Raw genomic sequence first — 20,802 nt, forward strand, 5'->3', positions numbered from 1 at the left:
CCACACTTAGCCCCCAGATCACCCCCCATCACCCCAATTAACCCCTTGATCGCCCCTGTCAATCACTAGTGAAAGGGAAAAAAGTGATCAGTGTAAACGGTCACTTTTTTTTCCCACTGGTATTGACTGTTAGGTTTTAGGATAGTTTAGGCCCCTTGGTTAGGTAGTTAGCGATCGTTAAGCGCCCAGCCCACCGCACCGCAGTCACTGATTCGCTGATTAGCATATCGCTAATCAGCATTTGTACTTTTATAGTATCTGTAAGTGATCAAAACTGATCACAGTCAGATCTATAATAGTATTAGTGTCACCTTAGTTCGCCCTCCACCCAAAACGCAGTGTTTGCCCGATCAGGCCTGATCGGTCGCCCACACGTGCGTTCACCCACGCCCGCCCCAGTGACAAAATTTTTTATTTTTTTTTATCACTGCACAATCACTTTACAAGCACTGCGGCGATAAAAAAAAAATCAGTTTTGATATTTTTTTATCAATCGCAGCGGCCTCCGGTACTTCGCTAGCCTCCCATTTGTAAGACAGGCTTTTTTTCTTGGGTAGTCTCAGGGAATACCCCTAAGCTTAGTAGTCCAAAAGTCAAACAGGGGGTATTCTTCTGAAGAGGCCTACAGGCTTCTGACCCAGTCGAATGAGGAATGGGAACCCTCATCTGACGAATGCAGCGGGTCAGAATATGAACCTGTAGAAAGCAGTGGCAGTCTGACCCAAAGTTCGGACGAGGAGGTTGAGGTCCCTGATAGCACCAGGCGTACCCGGCCCCTTGTTGCTAGACCACAGGTTGCGCAGGTTCCGCTTCAAGGGCATCAGAGTGGGGATGGCGCTGTCGGATTACGTGGTGAGGCATACACCAGCAGCGCAGCCCACCCTGGACCTAGTACCAGCACTGCCGTACAACATGGTGAAGTGGCGAGCACCAGAAGGGCAGTTGAACCTGGTACGGTGGCACGTGCAATAGTTACCCCGTCGCAGCCACCGCACAGACAGGCCCGTAGAGCCCCTAGAGTCCCTGAGGTGCTGGCAAACCCTGATTGGCAGTCCCCAACTTCAGCCGCACCTGTAGTTCCCCCTTTCACTGCCCAGTCTGGAGTTCGGGTTGAGACAGCTCAGATCAGTTCGGCACTGGGATTTTTTGTGCTGTTCTTGACTGTGGAGCTCTTGGACATAGTCGTGGCAGAAACAAACCGCTATGCCACTCAATTTATAGCCGCTAACCCGGGAAGCTATTATGCCCAGCCTTTCCGGTGGAAACCCATCCAAGTTTCCGAATTAAAAAAAATTCTGGGCTTTCTCCTCAACATGGGTCTAACCAAAAAGCATGAATTGCGGTCATATTGGTCCACGAACCCAATTCATCACATGCCCATGTTCTCTGCTGCTATGTCCAGGACACGATTTGAGACCATCCTGCGTTTCCTGCACTTTAGCGATAACACCACCTCCCGTCCCAGAGGCCACCCAGCTTTTGACCGGCTCCACAAAATTCGGCCCCTCATAGACCACTTCAACAACAAATTTGCAGATTTGTATACCCCTGAGCAAAACATCTGCGTAGACGAGTCCCTTATACATTTTACCGGGCGCCTTGGCTTCAAATAATACATCCCAAGCAAGCGCGCCCGGTATGGGGTCAAAGTGTATAAGCTCTGTGAAAGGGCCACAGGCTATACCCACAAATTTCGGATCTATGAGGGTAAAGATCAGACCCTGGAGCCGGTCGGTTGCCCTGACTACCTGGGGAGCAGTGGGAAGACAGTCTGGGACTTGGTGTCACCCTTATTTGGCAAGGGGTACCATCTTTTTGTGGACAATTTTTACACAAGTGTGCCCCTCTTCAGGCATTTGTTCCTAGAACAGATTGGCTGCTGTGGCACCGCGCGACCTAGTCGTCGGGGCTTCCCCCAACGGCTCGTTACCACCCGTCTTGCAAGGAGGGAGAGGGCTGCCTTGTGTAACGAAGAACTGCTCGTGGTGAAGAGACAAGCGTGACGTTAACATGCTCTCCTCCATTCACGTAGACACGACAATACAAATAGAACGGGCAACCAGTGTCATTGAAAAGCCCCTCTCAGTCCACGACTATAACCTTCACATGGGAGGGGTGGACATCAATGACCAGATGTTGGCTCCTTATTTAGTTTCCAGATGCACCAGACGCTGTTATAAGAAGGTGTCTGTATATTTGATTCAATTGGCTGCATATAATAGTTTTGTTCTCTACAGTAAGGCTGGGAGAACAGGATCCTTCCTCAAATTTCAGGAAGAGATTATCGAGAACCTCCTGTATCCAGGAGGTTCCGTGGCCCCATCCACCAGTGTAGTGAGCCGTCATTTCCCCAATGTCGTTGCTGGTACCTCAACCCAACCGTCACCCCGAAAAAGATGTCGTGTCTGTAGCAGGAGTGGAATAAGGCGTGACACCCGCTATTTCTGTCCTGACTGCCCTGACCACCCTGCCCTATGCTTAGGGGAGTGTTTCCGGAAGTACCACACACAGGTACACTTAGCATAGGGATTGCATCTCACAGGACAGGCACACAGGGCTATTAGGGCCCTTTCACTCACAGCTGCTGCAAACCTCTCCTTTCACCTGGGACAAAGTGCATAATGTACTTCGCCACATTTTGGGCGATTTGCGCTTTGCACATTGTCCCATGGGGAAGGAGAGGTTTGTCCTATAAAAGGTAAAAAAAATAAATATATAAAAAAAAAAATAATTCACCGGTAAGCAAAAAAGTTAACGTTATGTTCAAAAAGTTAAATAAAGTTTATATGTTCCGTTCAAATGTTATTATAAAGTTGATAAATTTATTACGTTGCGGCATGGTTTTTTCTTTTTTGTTTTGTTTTTTTTACCTTCCAGGTGGACCAACCCATCGACTAGCTGCAGCACTGATGTGCATTCTGACAGAAGCATTGCGCTGCTGTCAGATTACACAAAAGTCGGTGTATGCGGCGCTGCAAGACGAGATTTCTCCTCTGCAGTAAAAAGGAGACTTTTGTATTACTTACCAGTAAAGTCTCTTTCTCGCTCTTCCTTGGGGGACACAGGAAACCATGGGGTATAGCTCTGCTCCCTAGGAGGCGTGACACTAAGTGAAAGCTGTAAGCCCCTCCTCCATCAGCTATACCCTTCAGCCTGGAGAGAGAGACTGCCAGTTGCGTGTCCAAGTAGTGAAAGATAACCACCAACCGGAAAAAAGAACTGTCGAGCCCCAACGGGGGCAACCAAGCCGGAACCACAACTGTAAACCCAAATGAAGGGCGGGTGCTGGGTCCCCCAAGGAAGAGCGAGAAAGAGACTTTACTGGTAAGTAATACAAAAGTCTCCTTTTCTCGCCCATATTCCTTGGGGGACACAGGAAACCATGGGACGTTCCAGAGCAGTCCCAGAAGGAAGGGACCAGAACAAACTAGACCAACACTAGAGGCATCAATCAACTGCCGCCTGCAACACCAGACGGCCTAAAGCAGCGTCAGCCGACGCATGAGTATGCACCCTGTAGAACTTGGTGAAGGTGTGCAAGGAGGACCAAGTGGCCGCCTTGCAAATCTGCTCCGTAGAAGCCCGATTCCTCTGAGCCCAGGAAGCCCTACCGCTCTAGTGGAGTGAGCGGTAACACCAAGGGGCGGAACCTTGCCCTTGGCGAGATAAGCCTCAGTAACAGCCATCTTGACAAAACGGGCGATAGCAACTTTGGACGCCGCCATCCCTCTGCGCGACCCCTCTGGAACCACAAAGAGCGAGTCAGTACGCCTGAAAGAGCTGGTTACCTCCAGGTAAACCTTGAGCGCCCTGACAACGTCCAGGCGATGAAGCTTCCTCTACCGGGGGTGGGAAGGGGAAGGACACAAAGAGGGGAGAACGATGTCTTCGTTCAGATGAAAGGCGGAGACCACCTTAGGAAGGAAGGGACCGGACGAAGAACCACCTTGTCCTGGTGGAACACTAGGAAAGGTTCCAGACAGGAGAGTGCAGCCAATTCGGACACCCTCCGAAGAGAGGTGACGGCTACAAGGAAAATAACCTTGCAGGACAGAAGTCGCAAGGAAACCGTCCGCAGAGGCTCGAAAGGAGAAGCCTGGAGCGCTGAGAGAACCAGGTTCAGGTCCCAGGGCGGTACCGGAGGGCGGTACGGGGGAACCGCGTGAGCCACGCCCTGAAGGAAGGTCTTGACAGGACCAAGGGGGGCCAGTGGGCGCTGAAACAAAATGGACAGCGCAGACACCTGACCCTTCAAAGAACTAAGACCCAGACCTTGGGCAAGTCGGCTCTGCAGGAAGGACAAAACGGTGGGGAGAGAAAAGCGGAGCGGAGGAATCCCCAGAGCGGCACAGAACCCCAAATAGGTCCTCCAGGTCCTATAATAGATCGTAGAAGAGGACGGCTTACGGGCGCGGATCATGGTGCGGACGACGTCCGCAGAAAAACCCCTACGTGTCAGGACGGTGGTCTCAACAACCACGCCGTCAAACGTAGGGACCTTAAACGCGGGTGGAAGATCGGTCCCTGAGAGAGAAGATCTTCCCTGGCGGGCAGCGGCCAGGGCGCGTCTGCCAGGAGCAGCATGAGGTCGGCATACCAAGACCGGCGGGGCAAGTCCGGAGCGACCAGAATCACCGAGACACCTTCCGCCGCGATCTTCCGAAGGACCTTGGGCAGGAGTGGGATGGGAGGGAATATGTATGGACGCGCGAAGCCTCGCCAAGGAAGAACGAGGGCGTCGGCTCCGCAAGCTCCCGGATCCCTGGCCCTGGACAGATAGGCGGGGACCTTGTGATTGAATTTGGAGGCCATGAGGTCCACATCCGGTATGCCCCAACGAAGGCAAATGGCCTCGAACACCTCCGGGTGAAGAGACCACTCGCCGGGGTCGACGGTGGTGCGACTGAGAAAGTCCGCCGCCCAATTGTCCACCCCTGGAATAAAAATTGCAGATAGAGCCGGGACGTGGGCTTCCGCCCAACGGAGAATGCTGGTGACCTCCCGCATTGCTGCAGCGCTGCGAGTGCCCCCCTGGTGGTTTATGTACGCCACGGCCGTGGCGTTGTCCGATTGCACACGAACTGGATGACCCTTCAGCAGATGAGTCCAGTGTCGCAGAGACAGAAGGGCCGCTCTCAGCTCCAGGACATTGATCGAGAGTTTGGACTCCGATGGAGACCAAATGCCCTGGACGGATCGGGGAGGAAACACGCCTCCCCAGCCCAAGAGACTGGCATCGGTTGTAACCACCAACCAGTTGAGCGGCAGAAAGGACCTGCCCAGAAGAGGGGACTGTAACCACCAGCGGAGAGATGACCGCACCGGAGGCGATAGATGGAAGGGATGATCCAGAGACTCTGGCGATTTGTCCCAGGAGGAGAGGATCGCCCGTTGGAGAGGGCGGGAGTGAAACTGCGCAAATGGGATCGCCTCGAAGCAGGCAACCATCTGCCCCAAGACCCGCATGCAGAAGCGGAAGGACGGTCGACGGTGGAGAAGGAGACCCCGAATCGCCCGACGGAGGGTCAGTCGTTTTTCCGAGGGAAGACGTACCTCCGCCGCTCCCGTGTCTAAAAGCATTCCCAGGAAGACCAGTTGTCTGGAGGGGGGAAGGGAGGACTTGGGGAAGTTGATGACCCAACCGAACCTCGCCAGAGTCTCTAGAGTGAGATCCACGCTGGCAACCGCTTGAGAAAGGGACGGAGCCTTGATGAGGATATCGTCCAAGTACGGTAGCAGAAAAACACCCCTGGAACGGAGTAAGGCCAAAACCGGGGCCAGGACCTTGGTGAACACCCGGGGGGCTGTTGCCAGCCCAAAGGGAAGGGCAACAAATTGGAAGTGGAGGTCCCCCACGGCGAATCGGAGGAAGCGATGGTGACACCGGGCTACCGGAACATGGAGGTAGGCATCCTGTATATCGATGGAAGACATGAAATCTCCCCGCTCCAGGGAAGCCACCGCGGAACGGAGGGACTCCATCCGAAACCGTCGAAGGAGGAGAAAACGGTTGAGCTTTTTGAGGTCCAAAATGGGCCGCACCGAACCTCCATTCTTGGGAACTACAAAGAGGTTCGAATAGAACCCTTGGAACCTTTCCTCTAGAGGAACGGGGGTAATCACCCCCCTGTCCAGTAAGGCTTGAACAGCCGTGGAGAACGCAGCCGCGCTTTTCGGGTCCCGCGGCGGGCGGGAGCGAAAGAACCGATCTGGAGGGAAGGACGCGAATTCGATTTTGTATCCGGAGGACACAATTTCGAGAGCCCAGGCGTCAGAGACGTGAGCCATCCAGATGTCCCTGAAAAGGAGGAGCCGGCCCCCCACCCGGGTGGGTGGGGGCGCGCCTTCAGGCAGAGGACTGCTTTGCTGCGGGTGTGCGGGCAGCCTGCGGCCTGCGCCAGGAGGGCTGCGCCCGAAAAAACGGCTTCCTACGCTTATCCTGGGGAGGGGCCGAAGCGGCAGCTGTGGGGGGAGCCCCAGAGGTCCTGCGGGAGGACCGAAAACGAGACGCACCAGGGCGTCCGCGGGGGGCGCCCCTGGCTTGGGGTTGAGGAAGATGGGTGCTTTTACCACCCGTGGCCTCCGAAATAAGCTCGTCTAGGCGGACCCCGAAAAGGCGGGAACCCGTAAACGGTAGCCCCGCCAAGGAACGTTTGGAGGCAGCGTCCGCTTTCCAAACCTTCAGCCAGAGTTCCCTCCTGACGGAAACTGCCAGGGCGGAGGAGCGTGCTATAAGGGCTCCCGCATCAAGGGAGGCCTCACAAACAAAATTCCCGGCCCGAATAATAAGCTGGGCCAAGGAACGTAGGTCCTGGATGGGGACGTCCGAGTCCAACTCCTGTTCCAGCTGCGCACCCCAAGCAGAGATTGCTTTACCTGCCCAAGCAGAGGCAAAAACCGGTCTGAGGGCAGAACCGGAGGCAGCAAAAATGCCCTTGGAAAGGGTCTCCATGCGACGGTCCTCCGCTGACTGAAGAGAGGACCCGTCGGGAACAGGGATGGCCGTGTTCTTTGACAGACGGGCCACAGGGGGGTCCACCTTGGGTGGGGACGACCAGGTGGCCACGACATCGGCTGGAAAAGGATAGCAAATGTCCAGCTTCTTGGGGTTGACAAAACGGGCGTCCGGGCGAGCCCAAGCCTTAGACACCACGGAGGAGAAATCAGAGTGGATTGGAAAGACTTTTGAGGCCTGCCTGGGTCTGATAAAGGAGACGCTAGCTGCGTCAGAGCTAGGGGGGTCATCTTGCACCTTAAAGGTGTCACGAATATCAGAGATGAGTTGACCCATCGCTGAGGCTAGCTTGGACGGCAGGGCCGAGTCCATTTCCAAATCTGAAACCGCCAATTCACCTTCAGAGGGCGAATCCTTTGGAGAGGAGAGGCCCGTCTGAGTGCGCACGCGTGGCGGGGAGAGGGAGGCATCCGAGGAGGAGGCTCGCTCTACTCTAAAACGCTTCTGAGAGTGCCTAGCTCGGGAGGGGTCACTAAGAGAGGGTGAACCCGCTGCAGCGGCAGAAGCGGTGGACCCGGAGGGCGCGACAGTAAGAGTGGCGTCCTGCGGGGTAGGCGGCCTGTCTATTAGGCGGCCCACGACATGAGTGAGGCTTTCCACGGCCTGGGACAGGGATCTAGCCCAGTCAGGCGGGTCAGAGGAAGCAGGGAGCGACACAGCGGGCGACTGAGGCTGCGGTGGAGCTCGGCATGCAGGGCAGTGCGGATCAGACTGCCCCCGGGGAAAGGGTTCCCTACAAGCGGTACAGGCATGGTACCAAGGCTTGGCAGCTGCAGAAGGGTCTGACATGGTGGAAAAAATGTTGCACTTAAAGTGGGAGACCCCAGGGAAAAAACGGAACGGGGATTACACCCAAGCAACAGTACTGGTGGCACGGAGGGGGTTAACAGTCCTACCAGACCCGGATGATGCAAGCGGCAGCAGCAAGGGCAGCAGACTGAAGGAGGCTGTGGAGGAGAGGCAGCAGGCACGGAGATGAATAGCTTCAGGATCGGACGGCAGAGAGGATTCCACGCAGCACTAGAGATGTGGAGCCCGACGAAACAGGAAGTAGCGGAGCGCATGTAGGAAGCTCCGCCGCCCCCTGCCGCGCTGAAGGAGAAGCAGAGCGGCGCGCGCGGCAAAATGATTTAACCCCCGAGGTAGATGAAGTGCCGGCCAAGATGAAATGGCGCCGTTCGCGCCAAGTAAGCGGCCCCCGCCGCGCCTGGATGTGGCAGACGGCCTCCTGCCTACAGCCGCCCCCCTGATGCCCTGCCGCTAAAGAAGACGAAGTCCCCCCCAAATGATGCCCGGTAAAGTTGCCGGCCCCGATATGCCCATGTGGGGGGGGGGGGTTGATGATGGAAAAAACGCTTGCCTTCAAGCGTAGATGTAGCAGCGGTGGGAGGGAGGGAAGGGGAGGCTGGAGCAGCCACTCTCACCATACGCTGTCTTCGCCCTCAATCCATCCAGCAGGGTCGCCCCTTCAGCTACTGGCACCGCAGTGGCAGGAAGCCGGGGGAGGGACTTGGCGTGCGGGCGACCCTTGAGCTGGCGGGACGCAGGGGAGCGAGGCTGCCCTGGTCCACCTTGTCTTCTGTGGGGGAGGCGGCAGTGCGGAATTACCGGTACTGGCGCAACTCAACCCCGGGAGAAACAGAGGGGTCTAGTGCGCCTCTGTTGTCCCTGTAAGTAGAAAAAAAAGCGAATTAAAAACAACAAATAACGCAAAAAAATAAAAAATTATAGGGAAACAACCCTGCCTAAGCAGGGAGTGTCTTGCCTCCTTGGACACTAAGCAAAAACTGGCAGTCTCTCTCTCCAGGCTGAAGGGTATAGCTGATGGAGGAGGGGCTTACAGCTTTCACTTAGTGTCACGCCTCCTAGGGAGCAGAGCTATACCCCATGGTTTCCTGTGTCCCCCAAGGAATATGGGCGAGAAAGATACGTTTGCCGAGGCATATGAGCTGAGGGGGCGGCGGTGTTCATATGCTTTGGCAAACACTTTGTATATAAAAAAATAAATCCCGGCAATGATTTATTCATCCACATCAATTGATGTGAATGGAGAAATCGGGTTTGCCAGGGCATACGGGCTAAGTGGGTATGGATGTTGGGCGGAGCTCCTATGTCCTGGCAGATGCCTTTCCCCTCCTTTTTTTTTTTTGGCAGAGATTTTTTCATCCACATTGATCGATGCAAATTGTCGGTGGGCTGTGCCGTTCATTTTTTCTTTCAGCCCAGAGGCTGAACGGAAAAAAAATAAATCTCATTGCCCGTATGCTCAATATAAGGAGAATAGCAGAAACTCCTAATGCTGGCCATACATGTAATGATTGCGGAGACCCTCAAATGCCAGGGCAGTAAAAACACCCCACAAATGACCCCATTTTGGAAGGAAGACACCCCAAGGTATTCGCTGAGGGGCATATTGAGTCCATGAAAGATTGAAATTTTTGTCCCAAGTTAGCGGAAAGGGAGACTTTGTGAGAAAAAACGAAACAAAAAAAATTCCGCTAACTTGTGGCAAAAAAAATAATTTCTATGAACTCGCCATGCCCCTCATTGAATACCTTGGAGTGTCTTCTTTCCAAAATGGGGTCACATGTGGGGTATTTATACTGCCATGGCATTTTAGGCCTAAAGCGTGAGAAGAAATCTGGAATCCAAATGTCTAAAAATGCCCTCCTAAAAGGAATTTGGGCCCCTTTGCGCATCTAGGCTGCAAAAAAAGTGTCACACATGTGATATCGCCGTACTCAGGAGAAGTTGGGGAATGTGTTTTGGGGTGTCATTTTACATATACCCATGCTGGGTGAGCTAAATATCTCAGTCAAATGCCAACTTTGTATAAAAAAAATGGGAAAAGTTGTCTTTTGCCGAGATATTTCTCTCACCCAGCATGGGTATATGTAAAAAGACACACCAAAACACATTGCCCAACTTCTCCTGAGTACGTCGATACCAGATGTGTGACACTTTTTTGCAGCCTAGGTGGGCAAATGGGCCCACATTCCAAAGAGCACCTTTCGGATTTCACAGGGCATTTTTTTACACATTTTGATTTCAAACTACTTCCCACACATTAGGGCCCCTAAAATGCCAGGGCAGTATAACTACCCAACAAGTGAACCCATTTTGGAAAGAAGACACCCCAAGGTATTCCGTGAGGGGCATGGTGAATTCCTAGAATTTTTTAATTTTTGTCACAAGTTAGCGGAAAATGATGATTTCTTTTTTTCTTACAAAGTCTCATATTCCACTAACTTGTGACAAAAAATAAAAACTTCAATGAACTCACTATGCCCATCACGAAATACCTTGGGGTGTCTTCTTTCCAAAATGGGGTCACTTGTGGGGTAGTTATACTGCCCTGGAATTTTAGGGGCCCTAATGTGTGGGAAGTAGTTTGAAATCAAAACGTGTAAAAAATGCCCTGTGAAATCCGAAAGGTGCTCTTTGGAATGTGGGCCCCTTTGCCCACCTAGGCTGCAAAAAAGTGTCACACATCTGGTATCGCCGTACTCAGGAGAAGTTGGGCAATGTGTTTTGGGGTGTCATTTTAAATATACCCATGCTGGGTGAGAGAAAAATCATCATTTTCCGCTAACTTGTGACAAAAAATAAAAAGTTCTATGAACTCACTATGCCCATCAGCGAATACATTAGGGTGTCTACTTTCCGAAATGGGGTCATTTGTGGGGTTTTTCTACTGTCTGGGCATTGTAGAACCTCAGGAAACATGACAGGTGCTCAGAAAGTCAGAGCTGCTTCAAAAAGCGGAAATTCACATTTTTGGACCATAGTTTGTAAATGCTATAACTTTTACCCAAATCATTTTTTTTTTTACCCAAACATTTTTTTTTATCAAAGACATGTAGAACAATAAATTTAGAGAAAAATTTATATATAGATACATATATAAAATTTTACAACTGAAAGTGAAAAATAATAAAGGATAATGTCGCACTCGAATGGGGTGGGGATCCAAAATGGAGGTGCTCCCACTAACAGACAGCACCCAGTCTGAAAAAGTGGATTAAATAAGTAAAAATAGAAGTGGGGCACTCTCTTTTAAGTAAAGGGATCTTTATTAACAATGTATACAATAAATTAAAATAAGTTTGGGTACAATAATAAAATAGCAGTAGATAAAGGAAAAGTAGCAGCCCTATAAAATATATAAAATTATATTAAATCACAATTAGCATAAATATAGATCCCAATTAATAGACTAAAAGTGTTATAATTATATTCGAATTAACAGATAATATTTGATAAATATTCGATAAATATTCAATAAATAATCAGTATGAGTTATATTCTAAATAAATAATCATAAAAATCTTGCACTGATAGTCATATTAAAAACATCGAGGGAATAAATGAAGTGAGGTTCCTGACTAAGACCAGTCTTTTGTACCTCAATTGATCACTGAGCAAAGTCTTTCCCAATATGAGCGGTTTATCGATGATAAGTCAGTGAGACTGCGGTGTTTTATCGATAAACTTGTGTAAGCTATCCAATTTCCAAGTAATAAAATTTTCGACAGTTCGAATAGTAGCGTGATAGCTATAGAAGCATACAGCGGCGTCCCGCTGTGTTTGAAAGAAAAGCGATCGCTTGTGTAGGATCTGTGCAACCTTACCCGGAGGTCTTTGGACCTGACGATGAGTCCTCGACTCGGTACAGTCAGCTTGTGAGGTCCCGGTCTCAAGGGCTGTTACTGCAAGTTTGAATTATGGCGCCAATCCAATTGTGTTGTTCCACGTGGTCTTTGGCGTCTCTGATAACGCAAGTAGTTGGCTTTTTCTTCGTAACAGTGTCCAGACCTTACCGGGGTTGCGATGTCCTTACTGTCCTTAAGGGGGGATCCACACCAGACGCGTTTCGGGGATTTAAAACATTGACCCCTTCCTCAGTGGCTAACGTCCCCCTTCTAATGTTTCTCTTTTATAGTGGATAGGGAGTATACAAAAGACTGGTCTGGAATACCAATTTTCCAAGGATTGGGATCAACATACGTTCTGAAGGTACATATCTTTAAAATTATATCATTATTACAATAAATACAGAGAAGACTTATATACAATTAATCACCAAATTGCTTGGAATCGACTGCTGTATAAAACGCACCGGTATCGCATGCGGTTTTGATGCGTTTCCGGTGCGTTTTCTCCAGAGACTAATGGATCCAAGCCTTAAAACTCTAAAATGTTTAAAATTCATAAAAACTTTTAAATGGACACTATTTCCGACGACAGCATAAGTACATGAATGAATCTTTTGATAGTTAATCAATATGTCCTTCAATGTGATAAAATATCAAAAACGCACCGGAATCGCCTGCGGTTTTTAGCTGCGTCTCAGGTGCGTTTTTTCAAATAATGGATATTAACGATGAATTCCTCAAGGGAATCATATTTGGTTTACTCAGAATAATTCCAGGGCGCGGAGAAGTACAGGATTAACCAGAAATTGAGTGAATAATTGTTCTCAGCTATTGTAGGATAATAGGATGGAGGCCGAATGTAGAGGAAAAACTGGACCAACTTAAAATATAGTCCAGTTAATCGTCGACAGACGGCGCCCATCCTACAGAAAACCAAACAGTTCAAAATCTGCATTCAGTATGCTTCTATAGCTATCACGCTACTATTCGAACTGTCGAAAATTTTATTACTTGGAAATTGGATAGCTTACACAAGTTTATCGATAAAACACCGGAGTCTCACTGACTTATCATCGATAAACCGCTCATATTGGAAAAGACTTTGCTCAGTGATCAATTGAGGTACAAAAGACTGGTCTTAGTCAGGAACCTCACTTCATTTATTCCCTCGATGTTTTTAATATGACTATCAGTGCAAGATTTTTATGATTATTTATTTAGAATATAACTCATACTGATTATTTATTGAATATTTATCGAATATTTATCAAATATTATCTGTTAATTCGAATATAATTATAACACTTTTAGTCTATTAATTGGGATCTATATTTATGCTAATTGTGATTTAATATAATTTTATATATTTTATAGGGCTGCTACTTTTCCTTTATCTACTGCTATTTTATTATTGTACCCAAACTTATTTTAATTTATTGTATACATTGTTAATAAAGATCCCTTTACTTAAAAGAGAGTGCCCCACTTCTATTTTTACTTGAAAGTGAAAAATGTCATTTTTTTGCAAAAATTTAGTTAAATTTCGATTAATAACAAAAAATTTAAAAATGTCAGCAGCAATGAAAAACCACTAAATGAAAGCTCTATTAGTGAGAAGAAAAGGAGGTAAAATTCATTTGGGTGGTAAGTTGTATGACCGAGCAATAAACCGTGAAAATAGTGTAGTGCAGAAGTGTAAAAAGTCGTCTGGTCATTAAGGGTGTTTAAGCTAGGGGAGCTGAGGTAGAGAGACAGAGGTACTGTTCATTTTAAAATTAATCATTGCTTACATGTTCATCCCAGGCTCTTTTTTCCCTCTCATCCGCTTCTCTTCTCTTACGCTCAAGTTCCTCTTTTAATACAGCCGCTCGAGCATTTGCCTGGGCCTCCAAAGGAAAAAAAAAACAAAGGTCAAACAAAGCAGATCATGAACTTAGTCTACATTTAGCTCTTGATGAAAAACACATGTACAAAGACATAATGGGTATAAAAACGCATTGTTAAGTGTTTATGAGAGGGATGGATTGCAAATCTAGAGACAGGATATGATGCTTCAAATCCATTCATAATCTAGCTGTGCAAGCGCACTACTTCTAATCATATTTCATACATATTGAGCGGGAATGTCAGGAATATGCAACAAGACTTCAACTGAAGGCCTCAGAAGCAGATGTAATGGATAAGAAGAGGATTACTCGGCTAAGAAGAAATGTTATGTACACCGGCTTCAATTTCAAAAACAGTGAATCACAGTCTATAAGAATTGCAGCTTTAATGAATGAGGAAACATGGAGATGGAGGTCCTAGTAAATCAGACCCTGGAGTTCATGCCCGGACCCCACAATATCCATGGCAGTGCTGGAACAAACAGGGACTGGCTGTGTGCGCTTCCACTTTACCTTTAAAGCTTCAATTTTCTTTCTTCTTAGTTCAGCTTCCTCATTGCCATCTCTTCGACACTGATCACCTTCTTCTCCCTGTTTAAGAGGAGTCAAAATAAAGTAGTACACGTTAAAAATATACAGACAAGCTGGGAACAAATGAGGGTATTGTCAAGAAGGGTCTGCCTTTAACCTCAAGGAGCAGTGCAATTCTTAGCCATGTGTGCTTTCTTCTATACCAGCTGATCCACTAGGATTATCTGCACTTCTAAATCACTTAAAAGGGTTGTCTCACTTCATCAAATGACATTTATCATGTAGACTAATGTATTGTGATTGTCCATATTGCCTCCTTTGCTGGCTAGATTCATTTTTCCATCACATTATACACTGCTGATTTCCAGGGGTTACGACCACCCTACAAGGTGGCCGTGCTTGCATATATAGCGCCGGCCTCTGGCATTATACACCGTTCGTTTTCAGGGGTTACAGCCACCACAGATACAAGGTGGCCGGGCCTGCTGCTGCACATGTGCCTATGCGCGCTCCCATGGTCCTGGCCACCAGTGAGGTTGGAGCTTTTTCATATAGTGTGCAAGCACGGCCACCACTGATGGTCATAACCATGGAAACGAGCAGTGTATACTGTGATGGAAAAATGAATCCAGCCAGAGAAGGAGGCAATATGGACAATCACAATACATTAGTAAGTGCCTTGTATTAACTTTCTCTACATGATAAATGCCACTTACTGAAGTGAGACGACCCCTTTGCTTTGTAATTCAGACCCCAGATTACTTTTAAAGGCACCAAGCTTACTTTTAAATAAATTCAGATGTCAGAAGCCTAAATAAATTTAAACCCCCCCAGACCAGTTAATTAGTTGAGACTGCAGAAACCTAAAATCATTTAGACCCCTGAAGCAGTCAGCAAACCAGACCCCAAAATCAGCCCCAGACAAAAAAATTAATAAAACACACACAAAAGTACTTCCTTACATATCCTGATGCCAGCCAATGACAGGACGTTGTATACGATACAGAACACAATGTCCTGATGCCAGATGTATTTGCTACTGCACACACATACCAATCACTCGTAACATTAAAACCAATGACAGGGACCACTGATTATCTCAATACAATGGCATATCTGCCCACAAAACTTGCAATACTCAAGTTCCCTTGTCCGAAGAGATGATCTGCCTGGGACTCGTCAGGCAGCTCATGCGCCTCCATTTTAGATTATTTAAAACAATTCAGCACCGAAGATTGGGCCAAAACGCCTCTACGGTGATGTAAAATACTCATTACAAGTTATTGCAGATGTTTGATTGCGGTTGTTACTGTAAAGGGTGGCACAACCAGTCATTAGGTTCAGGGGGCAATAACTTTTATAGAGGGGGCGATATAGGTTTTAGATAAATCTCTTTAATAAAAGGAATCATCGTTTGCATTTGCTTTCACTCGTGTTGTTTTTATCTTATATTAAAATTAGTTGGATGATCTGAAACATTTCAATTTGACACATAAAACAAATACTGTACATACACAGCAACGCACATACCGCATCTTCGCCAGACTATGCTACTGAATAAGACTTTGCTGTGAACCGTTGCAAAATGTCCCCATTTTTAATATACATTTCCAAGTGCAGATTGTTTTACACATTTTGACATGAGACCTTTCACTAGTATGTCAATATTTCCCGCAAGAGCTCTTACCTTCCACAACTCCATACATCTCTGGATAGATGTCCAGTCTGTGCACTCATTGTCATCAATCCATATTTTATACCGACGAGGGTTAATCAACCAGAAAAAGCTGTCTGCAGCTTAGATGAATGGCTATCCATCCTGGTCACGGCTGAACACATGCTAGGCAGTGGAGGATATTAATGCAGTATTCCCATTTTTCTACCCACGTTTCCTACTCTGACCCATAATTATCAGTCGATTGCTACAAACACATCTCCATCCCACACAGTATAGAAAAACTCCAATGGTATCAAAAACAATGGAATTTTAGAATAAATATAGTCTATAAAGCTTTATTTAAACTGGAGTATTACAGGTCCATATAGGAGTCATATATAAGTGCCCTCATCTCCCCTCACCCCAATTTTTTTTATAATAGAATACAATCCTGTATTAGGCCCTAATTATACAGCTCTCTCATGGAGCCATAATGAATAAACCCTATGGCCACCTAGCAAAGTCATATTTCAGTATAATTCCCCTAGGACGGTCAATCAAATGACCGGGGAACTTTACACCAGAAGATCCTTCCTTCATTGTTTAATTCAACTTCCCTTCAAAACACAATTCCAATGAATCTTACTACAGGTGGTCTTTAAAGTGACAGTGTGGTTCAAGAAAAAAAATTCACATTAAGGGTCCAGTTACACATCCGTGTGTTTTGCGGATCCGCAAAACACTGAAACCGGCAATGTGCGTTCCGCATTTTGCTGACCGCACATCGCCGACACTTAATAGAAAATGCCTAATCTTGTCCGCAATTGCGGACAAGAATAGGACATGCTCTATTTTTTTTCGGGATTCACAATTCCGGATCCGGGCCATAGAAATTAATGGGTCCGCAATTCCGTTCCGCAAAATGCGGAACAGAATTGCGGACATGTGAATGGAGCCTAACTGGGGAACAAACAGAATACGTACCTGGTGGTCTCCTTTCCATCTTTTCGACTGCAGATCCATCAATTCCATGATGGCCGCACTGCTTCTCAGGCTGCTTGAAGCCTAGAGTGCATTTGGTAGAACAGGACACTTCCTGCTGCCCTTGAATTGGCCACCACTGCTCATGTGAACGGTGCTGGCCAATCCAAGAGCAGAGTTGGGCAAGCAAAACTTGTCTTGGGCTATGATACACAGAGAGCATCAAAGAAGTGGTGCGGACATCTTGATGAAAAGAAGGATACCAGGCAAGTTTCCTGTTCATTTCCCAGATGATGTGAATTTATTTTTATTTTTTTAACCGGAGGGTTGCTTTAATAGGGTTTCCTTTGTGATGTTATGTAAAACCAGAATAAATTCTACACATTTATTCGACCTGGCTTTGCGACTTTGCCTCATGTATTAAAATTCCACAGGGCCACCACATAATGTAATGGCTTTACCTCTCCTGAGATTACTAGTTGATGGTTTGTCCATGCACAGTTTGATATTGGCAGATTGGATAGTGTCAGACTGTTCAGGGACACCTCCCCAACTGGTAACACCCATCTGGACCTTCATTGCATAGTCATGAGAACAGATAGAGGTGAAAGGTCCTCTTTAAGACAGATCTAGTACCCTCATACTGTGGCCACCAATTCACCAGTTCATATGCTTGCCACACTTTTTTTCTTTTAGCGTCTATTGCTAGCATGATACGAGATGGTAAATGTTGTATTGTTATTTACAGTGTAACTCTTTCAGTTTATATTTTTTTTTATCAAATCTTTTTTATTTATTTGACCAGAACAGTGTTACACAAACACATTGAGTTGTAAAATTTGACAGAAAATAAATCCATTTGATATAATCCTGTGCATTGTCAAGTTATTTTATATTATATATATATATATATATATATATATATATATATATATATATATATATATATATATATATATATATATATACAAATATATGTAAGAGATATATATATATAAAATTCTAGGGAAAACTACCACCCCTTCCCACCCTCCTTTAACTCTTGCCCCCACTCACTCGGACCCAGCAGTTTTATTTCTTTACTTCCTTGGAGCCTGATGTGATTATGAGACAACCAGTCACTCCATAGTTTATCAAACTTTTGTGGGCAACCTCTTTTGAGAAATATCATTTTTTCACACACCAACATATTGTTGACTTTCATCCGAAATTCCTCTACTGTCGGAGGGCTCGCCTGTATCCAGTGCAGGGCTATTAATTTTCTAGCAACATATAACAATCTTCCCACCGCTAATTTTATATACTCATCTGCCCCAACCTTCGAGACATAGCCTAAGATACATATCTTGGGATCTCTGTCTACCCGCACTGCACTGACATTGTCTGATATATTGTCTCCAATATTCCCGTCCATTACTCATCTAGACTCTGACATTGCCACATCATATGCAGCAAGTCGGCTGGTTCCAGTGGACATCTTGCGTCACTCTGACAGCAATATGATGTACACCCTGTGTATAATGAATAGTTGGGAGTTTCCCCTGTTCACGTAACGACACCAGCGGGACCGCCTCTAGAATGTCTCCCCATTGATCTTGTGGTATCTGCCCTATATCTCTCTCCCATTTTTTCATTCCTGACAATGGATGGGAATTCAAAAACGTATCCAATAGCAAAGAGTATAGCGCAGATATCAGGCCTCTCTTGTCTCATCTTGAGAGCACCAGTTTTTGGGCCGTCTCACGTTTAGTAATGCCATTACATTTTTTAAGCGTAGTATCATACGCATGGCGGAGTTGAAGATACTGATAGAAACTCTTACGGGGAACCTGGAATTTCTCCTGTATACCCATAAAAGACCTAAACACTCCATTATCTATCAGGCCACCTATGCTAAGGATCCCTTTAGATTTTCCAATCCTGCAGCCCAGACAATGAGAGAAATTCCGGTAAAAGGGGGTTATTACATATTGGTGATAATTAACTAATGCCCCCTATACCTCTCAGCTGTTTAACTTTTGTCCATACCTTTTTTATGAGCACTAACAATGGTAAATTTTCCTCTAAAGTATGCTTCCCTGCACCCTATAATATCCGTATAAGGTCTCTCTCACCTATTTTTTGTTATAGAATCTGGCTAGTCAGATCAGTCAACGTGTATTCCACCCATCCCTTAAAATGCTGACACTGCGCTGCTAGATAGTAGATCCAAGGATTTGGCACAGCCAGTCCCCCTGCCATTTTATCCTGCAGCAATGTTTCCAGTTTAATCCTGGGGTGACCCCCCTCCATATTAAATCCCTAAATATAGAATTAATTTTATAAAATCTGCCCAAAGGTAACCAGACCGTGGCGTTATGGAGTATGTATAAAAGTTGTGGCATCATCACCATCTTGAGGAGATTTACTCTTCCCACAACTGAGAGAAACAGCTTACACCAGGCTCTAACCTTTACTCTAAATTTCGCCAAAAAAGTGGACACAGGTTCAGCTCCTCATAGGCCATAATCCTGGGCGAAATTTGTATCCCTAGGTACTTGATCTTCTCAACACAAGGTATTTTATTATTGATAACCGTGACTTATACAGCTTGGCCATCTATCGGTATCAATGCTGGCTTTTGCCAATTAATAGTAAGGCCCGATAGCCTACCAAACCTGTCAATAAAAGACATAGTGGCCGATATAGAAGATGACATATATCTCCCAAAAATAAAAGAGTATCATCGGCATATAACGCTATTTTATTATGTATCTGGCTCTATTGAAATCCCTTTATATCTGGAGATTTTCGCACTGCTGCCATCAAAGGCTCAATGGCTATGGCAAATAATAGGGGTGATAGTGGGCAACCTTGTCTAGTTCTTCTAGCTAACTGAATATAGCTAGACACTCTCCCATTAGCCCTATTCCGTGCCTTCGGGTTAGAATACAGTACCTTTACCCATTGAATAAAGCGGTGTCCAAAACCCAAAAAGCCTCCTCCAGTTCCTCTAGATTTATAGGCTCATCGAATTGTTCCCTTTCCTCTGCCGGTCATGTAGGCAGTTCTGCTTCCCTTAGGAACTTTAATATCTCCTCCTCTGAATTAGATGCCTTAGAGGTATGCAGGGAAGAATAAAAATCTCTGAGATCCCCAAAATGTCCTCAGTACCCACACAGGATTTCCCTTGGGAATCCACCAACTCCGTTATACATATCATCCCCTGCTGGGCCTTGGAAATAACAGATAACATATGACCCACTCTTTCTCCTTCTGCAAACACACGTTGCTTATAGAAGGTACGCTTCCTATCAGCAGCCTGAATAAGGTGGCATCTTAGCTGTTCCTGTGCCTCTCTCAGTACCCTACTGGCCGCCTGTGAGGGCGCCGCCCCAGATGCCTCCTCCACTTCCGCTACTGCTTTTTGAGTCCTGACATCTGCCTCCCTGGACCTGTTTTTATGTCCACTAATAGACTTAATTATAAGTCCCCTCAAGTAAGCTTTCATAGCGTCCCATACGGCATGGGTGGACGCCGTACCCTTGTTAATATTAAAGTATTCTTTAATAGCTTTAGCCATACCAGTCAGGTCACCCAAAATCTGAAGCCAAAAAGCATTGCATTTCCATAATTTCAGCCCAGGCCTAGTCCCCCCGAGGTCCAACTCCACCTTTAGCAAGGAGTGGTCCGATAGCGATCTAGGTTGATATTCAGAGGAGTGGACAAGCGGAAACATTGCATCATTAACCAGAGCCAAATCTATTCGGGATGGGGTTTGGTATGTGGATGAGCTACAAGAATATCTACGTTCTAGTGGATGTCTTACTCTCCATACGTCTATTAGCCCCACCTCTTTCATAATGTTTCTCAACGCCGAGCTACCCAGAGACCTCCCAGCTCCCTCCATTCTACATCTAATTGATCATTCAAAGTACAGTTATAGTCCCCTATAAGCATTCACGGGACCCCCGGGTACTCTGCTAAAAAAATCTAAAATAATTTGTAATGGGGTCGACGCAAACGGCGGGGGAATGTAGACCGCCACCAGTATCATTTGAGTTTCTTCTATGTTACATAATACACAGACAAACCTTC

The 20,802-nt window shown here is 46.6% G+C and overlaps 1 protein-coding gene across 1 annotated transcript in view; it reads right to left on the reverse strand.

The window, feature by feature from the left end:
• Window positions 1-20,802, reverse strand: part of NEK1 (NIMA related kinase 1) — a 157,462-nt gene that overhangs the window by 76,486 nt on the left and 60,174 nt on the right. The window contains 2 exon segments of the mRNA XM_040418655.1: window positions 13,461-13,556; window positions 14,070-14,147. Of these exon segments, the coding sequence (XP_040274589.1) occupies window positions 13,461-13,556; window positions 14,070-14,147 (174 nt within the window).

The sequence above is a fragment of the Bufo bufo genome, chromosome 2 (assembly GCF_905171765.1).
Source record: "Bufo bufo chromosome 2, aBufBuf1.1, whole genome shotgun sequence".
Lineage (NCBI taxonomy): Eukaryota > Metazoa > Chordata > Amphibia > Anura > Bufonidae > Bufo > Bufo bufo.